Below are 16,913 nucleotides of genomic sequence, written 5' to 3' on the forward strand. Positions count from 1 at the left end.
TAGGGAGGGAGTTCCAGAGCTTAGGGCCCAAGCAGCTGAAAAAGGCCACAAAAGTCTAATTTCTGTTAAGTAAACAATGGGTGATGCCAGAATTTAATTGATATTCAGCCTTCAAGATATTACCCTGCCTTTCTTCTTTTTAAAAAAACACTCAAACTCCTATGTCAAATGACCATATTTATTTCTTCAAACTTTCTTTCAAGTGTGATACAGAAATCGGAGTGTGACACTTGATGTATGGTGGACAGGAAATGAGCACAAGATGTACCGCTTATATATGACTAAAATCTCTTTTGTCACTCACAGTTGAGGATATTGGGATGTGGAAATGTGGAAAGGCACATACATCCATTGAAAAAAAATTAGAATTAAGAAGTTTGTAAGGGATCTCAAAAAAAACTGAGAAGTATTCTTTGAACAGCAAGTAGATAAATAAATAAATTACAGTTGTCCCTCACAAATCACATTTAAATAAATACATTGCTGCATATAATTTGGGGTAGCAGCTCTTTACCGATACTATCTATTTAGGGTGTAGCTTTTTGTTGTAAACAACGTGGAATTTATCAAGTTTAATGGGAAAAAAATTCTGTTGCGCCCCGTTTGGGGGCATTAACACTCGCAAGGCGCGAGACTTTACGCCAGGTGCAGAAGTCTCGCCTCTCATGATAAATTGGGGTTACCGTCCCCGAAAGGAAGTGGAGCACAAAATAACGTGTTCCACTTCCTCTCTGGTGTGCTAGCGGCGCAAACGTGGTGGGAGCAGAGTGCAGCGCTACTGGGTACGTAGCGTAGCACTGCCATGTAAATGGCGTCTTCCCTTAATTAAAGGGAAGGGCCCAAGCCACAAACTCTGCATTATAAAAATGGTTCTACCTGGACCACTGGTGAGCAGGGGTGCTGGGCTAATTGATCGTGGCATGGGCCCAGCATTCAAAGTGCCAACAGGGGGCACCAAAAAAAGGACTTTAAAAAAAAATAAAAAGCACTGCACCTCCCCTTTAGCTATTGCCTGGCGAGCGGCCTACCGGCCAGTTCATATCCCCTGCAGCTGTCACTGTTATCGCCCGGCGCAGCTTCAGGGGGCAATATCCAATTTAACTGGAGCCATTAGCAGTGCCGGAAAAGTCGGGGGGCGCTAATGGAAGGTGCAAATGACCCAAATTTCTATGCCGATGTTCTTTATTTGCACTTTCCCTTCTTTACCAAATGCCTCTGGAACAATACTTAGTGTACTTAAGCAGAACCTTTAGCAAAACATTTTAAATTCAGGGTTTCTATTCAGATTCTCCCTCTAAACTTAAATAATGGTTTAGTCCATCTAGAGTGCATTATCTGTTTGTGCAAATTATCATTATTTCATGTTTATACTGAGTGTTCGGAAACAAAGTGTAAGCATTAAGAATACATTACTAAAAAAATGATTACACCTTGAACTTTGGCACATAAGTAACATGCTATAAAAATCTCAGCAAAAAAATTGAAGAGCCCTGCTTTTTTATTTTTAATCGTTTCATCTAAAAAGTACAAATTCTAATTAATTTTATAGTCCTAAAAATGGTTTCATTAGGCATGTTTATTTGTCGTAACTCTATACTGATTAACCAGAACAGAGGATGGGTTGCAACTTACAAACAGGTTTCTTGGCATGTTCTGTTAACAGTCAGTCTTACTGTCAATCATTAAAAAATCTGTAAGTTGTACACGCATGTGCATGCTCGCAACTGTAATCTACCAGCTTGAATCTCTTCAGTAATACCTATATGAACCTATGTGAACTCAAGGCTTAGGCTTTTTATATAGGCATAGACCTCTGACAGAAAAAACTGTTATAGGTATTTCAAACATAGTAAAGGTTATTATATATTTTTTTACGTCTTTATTATGTCATAAGTATTTCGCTTACAGGAGGAAGCAAGAGCGTTGCAGAAAATAATTTTTTTTTAAATTGCACCAATTTGTTTGGCTCCCTTTCTGCTCTCTGCTATTGGTAGCTGTTGCTGATAGGCCACTTTAGACTGGAGATTTTTTGAAACTGTTAATTGGTGGTTTTTATGCCTGCATTACATGTGTTGATTGGCAAGTTCTAATCTGATTTATCACTGTTTGATATGAATATGTTAACTTGATGAACTGATGATTGTACATACTGCAGCCAAAGTGTCCTGATGGATGCAATATATATCGAGTCTAAAAGGATGTGCTTCGTCTTGGATGATGTCGAACTTCTTGAGTATTGTAGCCACTGTGCTCATCCAGAAAAGTGCTGTTTACTCCATAACACTCCTAACTTGAGCTTTGCAGGTGGTTAACAGGTTTACACGGGCAAGTTAGTGAACCACTTGTCACAAAATTTCCAACCTATTCTTAATCACTGGAATTGCTCCACTTGTTTCAGATGTCTAGCCAGCAATCTTCCTGCTTTATCTCCTTGGTCAAAGAATCTTTGCCTAGCCCAAAACAACACAAATTCGATTTTGTTCTGTCAAACAGAAAGTTAAGATTATATTGATCTATTTTCTAAATGTCAGGATTAACTCACTTCAGTGCAGAACTGAGGGAAGGCTGCAATGTTGTAGGTACTATCTTTTGGAGGAGATGTTAAAACGAGGCCCTAGCTGCTCCCTCTGATGGATGTAAAAGAACCCATGGCACTATTTAAAGAAGAACTGGGGAGCTCTCAGTACCTTGGCCAGCATTTATCCTTCAATCAACATCACTAAAACAGATTCGCCTAGAAATTCAGGAGTTTAGCGCCACGCAATACCACCAGATTCATTTGGCGGCTGCTGCTCTTCCGCCAGCTGGTCCCATGGCGGCGGCCATTTTTGGATGGCTGGCAGCGCTGCAGGTATCGGCGATCACTAAAATCATGGAAATGGTGCAGATCGTGATATCAGTGAGTGTGCAATGCTCACTTGACACTCGAACTGCGACTTTGGAGTTTGCCGTTCAACTTACCTCAACTGCGATGAGCTGAGCAAGTATTGACAAGCAGGAAGGAGGCTCCAGCAACAGTATTTGAAAGGATCATCAGCAGCTATTTGCACCGGACATGTTGTTCAGTTTAACTGGCTCTGTGCAACTTTCTGTGACTCCAGAAGCTTTATAAACTTCTTGCAAAGTTCTAAGGCAACAGGGAGTGTTGTTGCAAATGGAGAACGCCTTCATTATTATTTAAAGGCTTCTGCTCACAACATTTGCTCACAGTCATGGAGGCTCTACTGGCAGTCCCCCTCGCGCTCGAGTATCTTAGGGAGAGGGAGAGGAGTTAGCGAAGAAGGGGAGAAGATGCATGCAGAGAGAGCAGGAGTAGGGCCAGGAGGGCTCTTAACAGGAGACCTTACCCACCTAGGGTCTTCCAAGAGCACTTCTCTTATATCCATTTAAGTGATTAGCAGTGTATTAGGAAGCTATGCTTCGCCAAGGAGGTGGTCACAGAACTTTGCCACCTCCTGCAATCAGACCTGCAGCCTGACAGCAGGGTGAACACGGCTCTCCCAGTGGCAGTCAAGGTCACCGTGGCCCTCAATTTCTTTGCCAGCGGATCCTTACAGTCTGCAGCAGGTAACATAGCTAACATCTCGTAGCTCGCCGTCCATCGCTGTAGCCGGTCACTGATGCTCTCGACAATAGGAGAAGGGGGTAACATTTTCTTCTCTCTGAGCAGTCGTCCAGCTGGGTGGGACTGCACTCGCCTGGTTCCATTTTTATCTATCTAATCGTAGCCAGAGAATCACCTGCAATGGCTTCTCTTCCCACTCCCTTCTCTTCCCACTCCCGCATCATTACCTCTGGTGTCTCCCAAGGATCTATCCTCGGCCCCTTATTTCTCATCTACATGCTGCCCCTTGGCAACATCATCCGAAAACATGTTTCCACATGTACGCTGACGACACCTAGTTCTACCTCATTGCCGCTTCTCTCAACCCCTCCACAGTCTCTAAATTGTTAAACTGCTTATCCGATATCCAGATCTGGATGAGCAGGAATTTTCTACAATATTGGAAAGAAAGAAGCCATTGTTTTCGGTCGCCGCCACAAACTCTGTTCCCTAGCCACTGACTCCATCCCTCTCCTTAACATCTGTCTGAGGCTGAACCACACTGTTCACAACCTTAGTGTCATCCGATGCCTTTGTTACCTCTAGAACTCACTATTCCATCGCACTCCTGGTCGGCCTCCCACATTCTACCCTATATAAACGAGATCATCCAAAACTCAGCTGCTCGTGTCCTAAACCGCACCAAGTCCCATTCACCCATCACCCCGGTGCTCGCTGACCTACACTTGCTCCCGGGTTAAGCAACGCCTCAACTTCAAAATTCTCATCCTGGTTTTCAAATCTCTCCATGGCCTCGCCCCTCCCCATCTCTGTAACTTCCTCCGTCCCCCCCCCTTCTCTCCCCCAAGATAGCTGCGCTCCACTAACTCTGCCTCTTAAGCATCCCTAATTATAATCGTTCAACCATTGGTGGCCGTGCCTTATGTTGCTTGGGCCCTAAGCTCTGGAACTCCCTGCCTAAACCTCTCTATCCTCCTTTCAAGACACTCCTTAAAACCTACCTCTTTGACTAAGCTTTTGGTCACCTGCCTTAATTTCTCCTTGTGGCTTGGTGTCAAATTTTTTGTCTTATAATACTCCTATGAAGCACCTTGGGATGTATTACTATGTTAAAGGCGCTATATAAATACAAGTTGTTGTCATTGAGAGAAGCAGGAGGGGTGCGCATTTGGCTTTGCCAGAATAGCAGGCTTTCCCATGGTGCACACCGCCATCGACTGCATCCACGTGGTTTTGCGGGTGCCGTATCATAATCCTGAGATCTTCAGTAACTGCAAAGGATACCACTCAATTAATGTGCAGTTGGTGTGAGACCATGCTCAGCGCTTCCTGACGGTCAATGCCCACTATCCTGGCAATAGTTATGATGCCTTCATCGTGCGTCAGTCTAGCAACATGTGCTAGCAATTTTCCAGCCACCACAGCAAAGTCACAGGTGGGTGCTCGGAGACAAGGACTATCCGCTTTGCACCTGGTCCGTGACTCCCCTCCGCAACCCCAACATTCGTGCCCAGCACTCATATAATGACCGCTCCAGTATATGCCGCAGCGGGTGTCTCATTTCGCGGTGGTCTGTTGCAGGGATTGCGGGACCACCTCAGGAGTAGGATGAGGGCGAGGAGATGGGGAAAGAGGAAGATGAGCAAGAGCAAGAGGTTGAGGGAGGGAGGAGGCAGGCAGCCAATCCCCATTCTGGACGAGCTGTCCGTGAACGCTTCATCAGAATCCGATTCCAATGAATATAACCTCAGATCCCACATCCCCATCATACCATCCCTCTGTCACAGAAAATTACAGCGTCCTCCTGGGCACAAAGCTGAAGTGTGAGCCGTCACAAAAGATTCCAAACAAATTAATAAATTTATCAAAAATCATTTCACACACACATTTACAGTAACGATATGATCTAATCACCCTTGTGCAATCCCTTAATGCCTGTCATTTGGGTGACCATGTCTACCCTAGTTCTCCTACGAAATGCTCCCCCAGTGGCTACAGCATGGCTGGTGGAAGGCTGCCGAATGACCATGGGGGAGAATTCAGATGGCCTTGCAGATCGGCCTCAAGCAGACTGCAGCACCTCAGCATGAACGGCAGAGGTCTCGGCAGGCTGGCTGACAGGCAGCGGCAAGGGCAATGGTGGAGTGACAGTGGTTCAAACAGAATGCTGTCATCTTGAGAGGGGACAGCAGGGTCCTGCTTGACTGACTCACTGCCACTCCCCCAGGGAGCATTCCTAGCAATCTGTTGGAGCACAAACTGCTGGGCTACTGTGACACCCTGCAAGCCCCGGTCGACACTGGTAAACCTGGCCAAGATGGCAGCAGTCTGAGCTTGTGATGCAGTTGAGACTGCATGACAGCGGTCTGACATAGGTGGCATCAAACGGAGACTGCACGAAAGCAGTCTGAGCTTGGATGGCATCAAGCTGAAACTTCGAGAACAGTCTGTGCTTCCCCTGCAGCACTAAGACGGTGGGTCGCTTTCGCCTGCACTGCAATGGCAGCTGCGACATCGTCCATCACATGCACCATCATGTCTGGATCAACACGGTCTCTTCGGGAATCTTCCATCATTTCCAGTTTGGAAATCTTGGGCCTCAAACTCTGCGCAGAGCCCCCTGCAATATTGGAGGAGGACTACTCCATGCTCCTCGACATTGCCAAGAGGCTCTCTGGCAGGCTTGCCATTGCACCTAGCAATTCGGTGTGCATGCCCATCACCCTTCCTCTGAAGGCCGCCCCATCAAGATTCTCATCGGAGTCCTGTGCAGTAGAACTCGCGTGCGAACTCGCCCTCCGGGGAGCTGGTCCCTGAGCTACTCTTTCCCCCTCCTGGTCTTCCTGCAGCCCACTCGTGCCCGGTGCCTCACCCTGTGTAGAGCTTGCTTCTACAGTTGTCTCTAAAGTATGCGCAGTGCCAGTTTCTCAGCTGGTGTCTGCAAGTGACAGATCCAGTGACGCTGTGTCTTTTTCCTCCCCCTTGCTCTCGTGCATCGTCTCAGGGACGGGCTGATCTGGTGCTTGTTGTTGATTATCTGAAAGCAGAAAAGCACAAGAGTTGGGTTAGGGTGAGGGAAGGAAGGGAAGCAAGATATACATGCATACAGCATCAGCATCTTGAAAGTTAGAAGAGATTGTGGTATAAGTGGTAAGGGGATGTGAGAAGAAGGATTAGGAATATAAACATACCGTTGTCCTCAAGGGGTTCAACCTCGCCAGTTACCACAGCCATTTGCCGCCCAGTTATGTCCAGCAGTCTCTCTTCCAGCTGGCTGAGGTCGTGGATGTCAGCCTGGCCCCTGCCTGTCTGCCGTTGCTCCCTCTAGTTATATGCGACCTTGGACTGCAAGAGAAAGAGAGATGTGCAAGTGAATGTGGTGCAATGTGTTTGGGTGATGTGTCTGCTATAGTTGAATAGCTGTCATTGTGTGCAAGGTGTGAGATATGGGTGAAAGTGTTGCAGCAGTGATAAGGTTGTGAGAGTTAAGTGAAGCTATGATTGTGACGTGTGGGTGGTGATAGGTAGAGATTGTTGCTAGCTGAGTGCTGGGGCTGTGGTGCATTGAGTAGTGTGAGAGGCTTGTGGTGCAGATGGTGGGATGGGCATTTGCTGAAGCCTTCACTCACCCTGACCCGCCATATGAAGTCATTAAACTTCTTCAACCTTGGCATCACAGTGCTGGCCGTGATATGGGTGGCGATCTCCTGCCACAGCCTCTGCGAGGTGTGTGGCAATGGCTTCCTGCCAATGTGTGGGAAGAGGACAGCCCGCCTCCTCTCCACAACCACAATCAGTTCCTCCAGAGCTTCGTCAAAAAACATGCAGGCTCTCTCCCTTTGATGATGCTCTGCCGTGGCTTTGCAGTAACAGTTCTGAGTGGCTTGACAATGAGGTGCTGTGGCATCAATGCACCTCTTCTTTGAGTACTGAATAAAGCCTGTGTCACACATGATTGGGAATTAGACTGGACTCGATATTGGCCCACCTGTTGAGCGTTACGCCAATGAGGAGCAGTTTTAGAGCTGAAATCAAGACTATAATCATGTTAATGAGGACTGAGCACAAATTTTGCATGCTGCACAGACCATTTTGAGGTGGCGCAGCTAAACATCGTTGGGCCTCAACACTGCCTGTTTGTGGCCATATCCAATTTCTAGGCCATTATCTGGTCTTTATTTTACTGCTGTTTATGGCACCTTGCTGTGCACAAACTGGCTGGTGTGTTTCCCTACTTTACAGCAGTGACTACACTTTATCGGTATTTCATTGACTGTGAAGTGCTTTGGAATATCCTGGGGTCATGAAAGGCACTATATAAATGCAAGTTCTTTTTTTCTCTTTCTTTAGTGCTTTTTCAAAGTGAGAAGCTTTGTGCCACTTCTGCAATTGGTGAACCTCAACCTAAAACAAGGAGAGCTTCTCTGCTTTGTCTTTGTTTTTAAGTAAAGACCCATAGCTTGTAATCGACCTTTGCATTATTGTCCCCTCAGAACACCACTATTTTTCTATAAGTATTTATCAATTATTACCTCCAGAGTTGGTATGGCAGTGAAGTTGAACAGCAATTTATTTTTCAATTTTCACCATGGAGACTTCTTATTCTCAGAAAAAGGGAGACTGCATCACACTCAGAGATCAATATTTGCACCTACTGATGACTTAATCATCTTGAGGTGCCCAAATGCTGTTAATCCTTAAATATAATTCATACTAGATGTAATCACAAGTGGTGGGTGGTATAATCTCCATATGTCTGCAAGGCCTATCTTGCTGCCAAATATTAGGAACATCCTGGGGCACCAAAGTGTTAATCCATCTTTCAAGGATAATCCAATACCTGATCTGGAAAGAGATTAAAATCGCTACCTATGATCAAAAGAAGTTTGCGTAGCTTCCCAGCTTTAGAAGAAACCACCTCCAGGAATTGTATCAGTATTGGGGACATATATGGCAAACAGAATAACTCTGCTCATGATAAACAAACGTACAAGAATTTACATCTATTTAATGCCGTTAGCGTAGAATAACGTCCCAAGGTGCTCCACAGAGGCGTATTCAAGACAATGAAGGAAACATCAGGAGGAGTGACCAAAAGCTTGGTCAAAGAAGTGAGCTCTTCATAAAAGGACAGACATAAAAAAAGAACCAACACTGGTTCTTTTAAAATAGATGTCCATTTCACATAGACAGTAGTCGTACTGTGAAGATAAGCTATTTACTGACTATACATATTTTTTTGAATTTCAGTACTTACAATGGCATCAGCAAAAAGTGAATTAGAGTTGTCAATAGTGCAGGCTGAACCAAGCAAATCATCCTCATCTATCTGTGAAAACCAAAGATCCAAGATTGAATTGTACTAAACAACAACAACTTGCATTATATAGTGCCTTTAACGTAGTAAGATATCCTAAGGTGCTTCACATGAGCAATTATCAAACATTCTTTGAGTATGTAATGAAGAGAGTGGATAAAGGGGAACCAGCGGATGTGGTGTATTTGGACTTACAGAAGGCATTTGACAAGGTGCCACATAAAATTTTATGGTACAAGATAAAAGTTCAGAGTTGGGAGTAATATATTAGCATGGATAGAGGATTGGCTAACTAATAGAAAACAGAGTCGGAATAAATGGTTCATTCTCGGGTTGGCAACCAGTAACTAGTCGGGTGCCGAAGGGATCAGTGTTGGGACCCCAACTATTTACATTCTAGATTAACGACTTGGAAGAAGGGACTGAGTGTAATGTAGCCAAGTTTGCTGACGATACAAAGATGGGAGGAAAAGCAATGTGTGAGGAGGACACAAAAAATCTGCAAAAGAATATAGACAGGCTAAGTGAATGGGCAAAAATTTGGCAGATGGAGTATAATGTTGGAAAGTGTGAGGTCATACACTTTGGCAGAAAAAAAATCAAAGAGCAAGTTATTATTTAAATGGAGAAAGATTGCAAAATGCTGCAGTACAGCGGGACCTGGGGGTACTTGTGCATGAAATGCAAAAGGTTAGTATGCAGGTACAGCAAGTGATCAGGAAGGCCAATAGAATCTTGGCCTTTATTGCAAAGAGGATGGAGTATAAAAGCAGGGAAGTCTTGCTACAGTTATACAGGGTATTGGCGAGGCCACACCTGGAATACCGTGCAGTTTTGGTTTCCATATTTACGAAAGGATACACTTGCTTTGGAGGCAGTTCAGAGAAGGTTCACTAGGTTGATTCTGGAGATGGGGGGGGTTGACTTATGAGGAAAGGTTGAGTAGGTTGGGCCTCTACTCATTGGAATTCAGAAGATTGAGAGGTGATCTTATCAAATCATGTAAGATTATGAGAGGGTTTGACAAGGTGGATGCAGAGAGGATGTTTCCACTGATGGGGGAGACTAGAACTAGGTGGCATAATCTTAGAATAAGGGGCCATCCATTTAAAATTGAGAAGAGGAGAAATTTATTTTCTCAGAGGGTTGTGGATCTGTGGAATCACTGCCTCAGAGAGCTGTGGAAGCTGGGACATTGAATAAATTTAAAACCGAGATAGACAGTTTCTTAACCGATAAGGGAATAAGGGGTTATGGGGAGCGGGCAGGAAACTGGACCTGAGTCCATGATCGGATCAGCCAAGATCGTATTAAATGGCACAGCAGGCTCAAGGGGCCGTGTGGCCTACTCCTGCTCCTATTTATTATGTTCTTATGTTCTTATAAAATCTGATACTGAGCCACATAAAGAGATATTAGGACAGGTGACCAAAAGGTTTTTTTTTAATTCATTCACGCGATATGGGCGTCTCTGGCCTTTATTGCCTGAATTTATTGCCCATCCCTAGTTGCCCTTGAGAAGCTGGTAGTGAACCTCCTTCTTGAACTGCTGCAGTCCGTGGTGTGAAGGTACCCTCCCACAGTGCTGTTAGGTAGGGAATTCCAGCGACAATGAAGGAATGGCAATATATTTCCAAGTCAGGATGGTGTGTGACATGAGGGAGAGAGACCTTGGAATTGGTGGTGTTCTCATGCACCTACTGCCCTTATCCTTCTAGATGGTAGAGGTCGCGGGTTTGGGAGGTGCTGCCGAAGAAGCTTTGGCAAGTTGTTGCAGTGCATCTTGTAGATGGCTCACACTGCAGCCACATTGCGCCGGTGATGGAGGGAGTGAATGTTTAAGCTGGTGGATGGGGTGCCGATTAAGTGGGCTACTTTGTCCTGGATGGTGTCGAGCTTCTTGAGTGTTGTTGGAGCTGCACTCATCCAGGCAAGTGGAGAATGTTCCATCATACTCCTGACTTGTACCTTGTAGGTGGTGGAAAGGCTTTAGGGAGTCTCGAGTTGAGTCACTCGCCACAGTATACCCAGCCTCTGACCTGCTTTTGTTGCCACAGTATTTATATGGCTGGTCCAGTTAAGTTTCTGATCTAGTGAACCCCCCCCACCCCAAAAGGAAGCTGATGGTGGGGGATCTGATGATGTAAGGCCATTGATTGTCAAGGGAAGGTGATTATAGACTCTCTCTTGTGGAGATGGTCATTGCCAGGCACTTGTGTGGCACGAATGTTACTTGCCACTTATCAGCCCAAGCCTGGATATTGTCCAGGTGTTGCTGCATGTGGTCACGGACTGCTTCATTATCTGAGGGAACTGATCAAAGAGATAGGTTTTAAGGAGTGTCTTAAAGGAGGAGAGATAGGGAGCCAGAGAGGGTGAGGGAGGGAGTTCCAGAGCTTAGAGCCCTGACAGCTGAAGGCACAGCCACCAATGGTGGAGCAAAGAAAATCAGGGATACGCAAGAGGCCACAATTGGAAGAGTGCAGAGATCACGAAGGGTGGTCGGGCTAGAGGAGGTTACAGAGATATCTGATCGAGCAGAAGTATTGTGGATAATAGAGGGCCAAAGGCTAGACTGTTGGAATTTAGAAAGTGTCGTTGCAAGTGACTTGGGAGAGAGTTTTTTCAGGGGAAGACAATAAGCAAAGTATTTTCTCTGGACAGATATACAAGCCAGAATTGAGTCCTTTACAGGTATTATGTATACCACTGGTTGAGACCTGTCTGTATTGCTTTGGGGATTAAAACAATTGCGGAATTCAGGAAAATTTTATTAGGGTCTTTACTGAACTCTGCATTTCAATATCTGCCTGTTTTTATTATACCGAACAGCTTTGTCTGCCTGTCCAATTTGCACTGGCTATACCAACAGCCTAATAGACACTGTCTCTTTTTGAACTAGGCAACCTCTATCAATATTGTGACATTATCATTTTATTTTTAATCCTGTCGCTGCTAAATTCTACTATTGTTCAGAAAAAATACAAACATAACATTGCAAATCATCAATTCAATTCGATCCAAGGTCATTTTTGCTTTAAAATTTCATGTTAGACTGTTTAGATATATTTAGTGTAATGTGACATGTCAAAGAATTTAGTAACATTTCCATGTATATATTAATTAGCAATTCAGAAGCACTAAAATTCACAATGGTACACATAGAAAATACTTACTTCTTGACTACCAGGTCCATGCAAAAAATCATTCAATGCCTGCACATCACTATAAAAAGAAAAAAGTAATCGATGAAACCATATAAGCATGTCGCAAAGTATAAATAGTTTCCAGTATTGTAAAATGTTGATGATTCTTTACAAAAATATATGCCTTACGAATAGATTTTTTTTTAATAAATCGACTGTGTCGCAGACTATACTCTATCACCAACTACACAACGTATACATCACAATGTGAAATTAAATGTTTACCTGGTTACTAATGCAGACCTGAGACTAGTGCCTTATTTTTGTTCCAAATTAGATACCTAATTTAATGTCAAGTTTTCTGTAAGGGTGGCCCAATAAATCCATACTACAAAAGAGACGAGTCTTTATCGTAGAATTAGTAATAGGAGTTCTTAAGTCTCTGAGCCATATCCTTGAGTGAATATTTTGGCAGCGACAGTAACACAAACTAGCACTTTGACTATTTTGAGATAGGGAAAGGAAGCAATATGATTGTTTGGATTTCAGTAGTGAACATATCTGGCAAATGTTAAAAACTTAATCACTGCAAAATGGGCGGCGCACCGGAATTGAATGGAAGTCGATCTCAAACAAGCCAGAAATGCCGCAGATCCAGAATCAAGTCCAAACCTTTTTTATGGCTCTCTGAATATTCAGGCTACTTCTATCCAGGATTGCATTAAAAAGAAACATAGTAGAAAAAAAAAGAGGCAAAAATTAGGAAGAGAGTCTGATTTGTTTTTCAGTCTTTTTTTTTAAATCTCCACACACCATGCCTCAGTGATGAGGGCTGTGAGGATACAACAGTGCCAATGTCTATGCTGCTGTGTAACTAGCCAGTATGAGTTTGAAAGATCAAACATTGGGATATCCTCCAATTTCCCCTACCTTCTTGTGGAAAAACATCTCACCTCTGCTGAGCACCTCCCCCTTAAGAAATCAGGAATGCACTGGGGAATCTTGGAGAGAACAAACCCTTATTGTGACATGGTGTATTGGCACACTAACCTACTGTAATCAAGATTCCAAGAAACAAAGGTCCGAAACACACAGAAAGAAATCAGAGATATAAGTGGGAACTGGACTCATAAAAAGAATTGCAGGTGAGAGAGAAACTAACTGGACACAAGTAGACCAAGACTCACAGAAAAAGTTGCAGAAAGGATAAGTATGAACAGATGAGACAAAATGTACATATCCCATGGCTGCATTTGGTAGCAAGAAGGACTACCTGAAAAAAAAACTACAATATGTAGAACCAGGTAAAAGCCTGTGCAGGCATTTCATCTTTTTCATACGCATACTATAGTAAAAATGCATAGGACAAACAAAAGTTATATTAAAGAGAAAATCAGCTCCAGGCAGGCTGAAGAAAAAACGGCTTTTGAGTTACACCTCATTAAAGACAACAACAATTTGTATTTATTTAGCCTTTTAATGTAGTAAAACGTCCCAAGGCGCTTCACAGGAGCATTATAAAGCAAAATTTGACACCAATCCACATAAGGATATATTAGGGCAGATCTTGGTCCAAGAGGTAAGTTTTAAGGAAAGTCTTAAAGGAGGAAAAAGAGTTAAAGAGGTGGAGAGGTTTCGAGAAAGAATTTCAAAGCCGAGGACCTTGGCAGCGGAAGGCAATCGTTGAGCGATTAAAAACAGGGATGCTGAAGAGCGCAGATATCTTGGAGAGTTGTGGGGCTGGAGGAGATTACAGAGATAGAGAAGGGCGAGGCCACTAGGGGGGGAGGGGCGGGGATTTGAAAACAAGGGTAAGAATTTTAAAATCAAGCCGTTGCTTAACCGGGAGCCAATGTAGGTCAGCGAGCACAGGGGTCATAGGTGCGAATTAGGATATGGGCAGGAGAGTTTTGGATGACCACAAGTTTACAGAGGGTGGAACGTGGGAGGCCGGGCAGGAGTGTGTTGGAATAGTCAAGTCTAAAGGTAACAAGGGTATGAATGAGGGTTTAAGAAGCAGATGAGCTGAGACAGGGACGGAGTTGGGCGATGTTCCAGAGGTGGAAATAGGCGGTCTTAGTGATGGTTGGATATGTGGTCGGAAGCTCATTTCGGGGTGAAATATGACACCAAGGTTGCAAGCAGTCTGGTTCAGCATCAAACAGATGCCAGGGAGAGGGATAGGGTCAGTGGCTAGGGAATGGAGTTTGTGGCAAGTACCGAAGTCAATGGCTTCGGTCTTTGCAATATTTAGTAGGAGTAAATTTTTACTTATCCAGTACTGGATGTCGGACAAGCAGTCTGACAATTTAGAGACAGTATAGGGATTAAGAGAAGTGGTGGTGAGGTAGAGCTAGGTTTCGGCAGCGCACATGTGGAAATTGATGCTGTGTTTTCAGATGATGTCGCCGATGGACAGCATGCAGCTGAGAAATAGAAGGGGGTCCAGGATAGATCCTTGGGGGACACAAGAGGTAACGGAAGATAATCCATTGCAGGTGAATTTCTGGGTACAATTAGATAAATAAGAATGAACTAAAGAACAGATCACCATAGCAACTTGTACAGCCTGGCTCCAAACCAGCTGAAGACCTACCTAACTTGGCTACATTAAAGACACTGAAAGAAAACAAACGGAGTGTCAATCAGTCCTGAGGTTGTATTTGTAAAAGCCTATTGTTGGCCAGCAACCGCCCAGAGGTGTGGTTCAAGACTAAAAAGGCCCATTAAAAACCCAACTAAATGGAGGAAGGGTTCTCTACCTCACCACTTTCTACCTGGATACAGGCTTACAGATTGCTTCTGGAATGGCTGACTTGACCATGAGAGAAAACCGTGCACTACACCACAACTCACGTCCATCAAGATATTTAGAGGGAGCCGACAAGCCTGAGCCAGCCATGAGTATATATAAACTTTTGTTGAAGGGCTAGTCTAAGATAGACCTGTGTTTTTAGAGGATGTGACTGCTGCCAACGAACCAGAAGTAGTTGCGCATGTGCAGTACTTCGGGACTCACCGGCACTCCATTCAGAATAAGTAATAGGTGTGGCCTAAGAGACTGGGAGATTTGGACCTTGAGGCTTCAGGAACCCCCTTACGTGTTGTGCTGACTTACTTTTTCGAAGTCATATTATAATTGTGTCCTCTTCTAAAATGTTCAAATAAAATCAGTATATACAGCACACCAATGGAAAGGTCAGTTAAGTAAAAATTACAGAGCGGGCCTGGGGAAAAAATGCTGGGTATACAGAGCGGGCCTCGGGTTTCACAGGGTCTGGGGGAAAAAATGCCAGAAATATGGAGTGGTCTTTGGGTCTCATGGAAAAAATGCCGGGAACATGGAGCAGGTCTTTGGGCTCTATGAAAAAAAGCAGAATCATTGATATCGGCTTCCAGATTAATGCGCAGAACTCTTCCTGCAACGGTCACTCCGATTTTTAAAAGGGTATGCATCTTAGGTAGTCAGAAAATGTTCTTTTTATTGTTACAGCAATTCTAAATTGTGCATGAACCAAATATGTTGTTTAAATATTTTTTTCCTAATATATAATAAATGATTGTTTTCTTTACAAAGCCATGCGTCTTTAGGAAATGGGGACCATTAAGTTAAATATAAAATTAACTTGTGTGGAGATAAAAAGGCTTTCCCCCAAATTAAAGAACACATTGCAACTTTTGTCCCTACAGTACATAGGACTATTTTTTCTATTAACTGCTTGCCCTTGAAGAAAAACAAGTTATACTACATATTTTGTATGGACTCTTCAATCTTCAAATCAAAGCATTCTTCACATACAAGTAGAAGTGAGCCAAAGTTATGATGGAGAAAAGCACATGGGAAAATGTCCCTTTCAAACACTTGGACATCAAGACCATGGCATCCTCCATTTCCTGTGCCCTATAAAAATATTTTTTTCTTGGTTGAACAGGAACCAAGCACAGACAAAGGGCTAAACATTTGTTTGCCCCAGAAAGTGGGCGTGGGGATCACGATGCGTTCAAAGGAATACAGGCAGCACACTAACTTCGTGTTGCCTGCTGATCAGCATGATTGCGACATTCAGCCCAGCACTGAACGTGTTGCTGAGTGGCTGAACATTCATCAGGGGTCCCAAGTTTGTGCTAGCATGCACTTCTTAAAGGCATTCTGCATATCTTAAAGGGGAGGTGCATGCTCCCTGCAGCAGTTCATTCAACTGGCTGGGAAAAAGAGTAAGAGGAGGAAAAAACACCAATGATGGCACAACGGGGGAGAGAGCATGTGCCATGGTTCTCCAATGCAGCACTGGAGGCCTTGATAAAGGAGGTCAACAGGAGGAGAGAGGTCCTATTTCCACAGGGAGCCAAGAGGCCCTCCGGGTAAATGCATAAAATCCATTGGGAGCAGAGAGCTGCTGTGGTGAACACCCTGGAGGACCTGGACGCAGAGGAGCAAGATAAGGGGATAAGGGGTTATGGGGAGCGGGCGGGGAAGTGGAGCTGAGTCCATGATCAGATCAGCCATGATCTTATTGAATGGCGGATCAGGCTCGAGGGGCCGTATGGCCTACTCCTGTTCCTAGTTCTTATGTTCTTATGTTCTAAGATGTTTAATAACATCACACAGGCTGTCACGGTCGGTGAATTCATTTTCAAATGCCATATCCCAACATCTACATCACTATCCTCATACACTGTTCAAAGCACCACACTCCCATCAATCACCTAAAAACAATCTCTACCAAACATGATGCATAGCTTACATCCATAGCTTCATCTCACTCTCACACACTTACCACTGCTGAAAACCTCACACCCACATCTCACAGCTTGCACACAGCGCCAGCTAGTCAACCATGACAAGCATATCACCCAAACACATTGGACCACACTCACTGATACA

General features: G+C 44.1%; 1 protein-coding gene across 6 annotated transcripts in view; it reads right to left on the reverse strand.

Annotated features, from left to right (window-relative positions):
• Nucleotides 1-16,913, reverse strand: part of bicral (BICRA like chromatin remodeling complex associated protein) — a 110,594-nt gene that overhangs the window by 52,210 nt on the left and 41,471 nt on the right. For all 6 annotated transcript variants that reach the window (XM_070889389.1, XM_070889388.1, XM_070889393.1 and 3 more), the window contains 2 exons: nucleotides 12,059-12,107; nucleotides 8,823-8,894 (listed from right to left, as the gene is read on the reverse strand). In XM_070889389.1, coding sequence (XP_070745490.1) covers nucleotides 8,823-8,894; nucleotides 12,059-12,107 — 121 coding nt within the window. The remainder of the gene's footprint in view (nucleotides 1-8,822; nucleotides 8,895-12,058; nucleotides 12,108-16,913) is intronic.

Source organism: Pristiophorus japonicus, chromosome 9 (genome assembly GCF_044704955.1).
Source record: "Pristiophorus japonicus isolate sPriJap1 chromosome 9, sPriJap1.hap1, whole genome shotgun sequence".
NCBI lineage: Eukaryota > Metazoa > Chordata > Chondrichthyes > Pristiophoridae > Pristiophorus > Pristiophorus japonicus.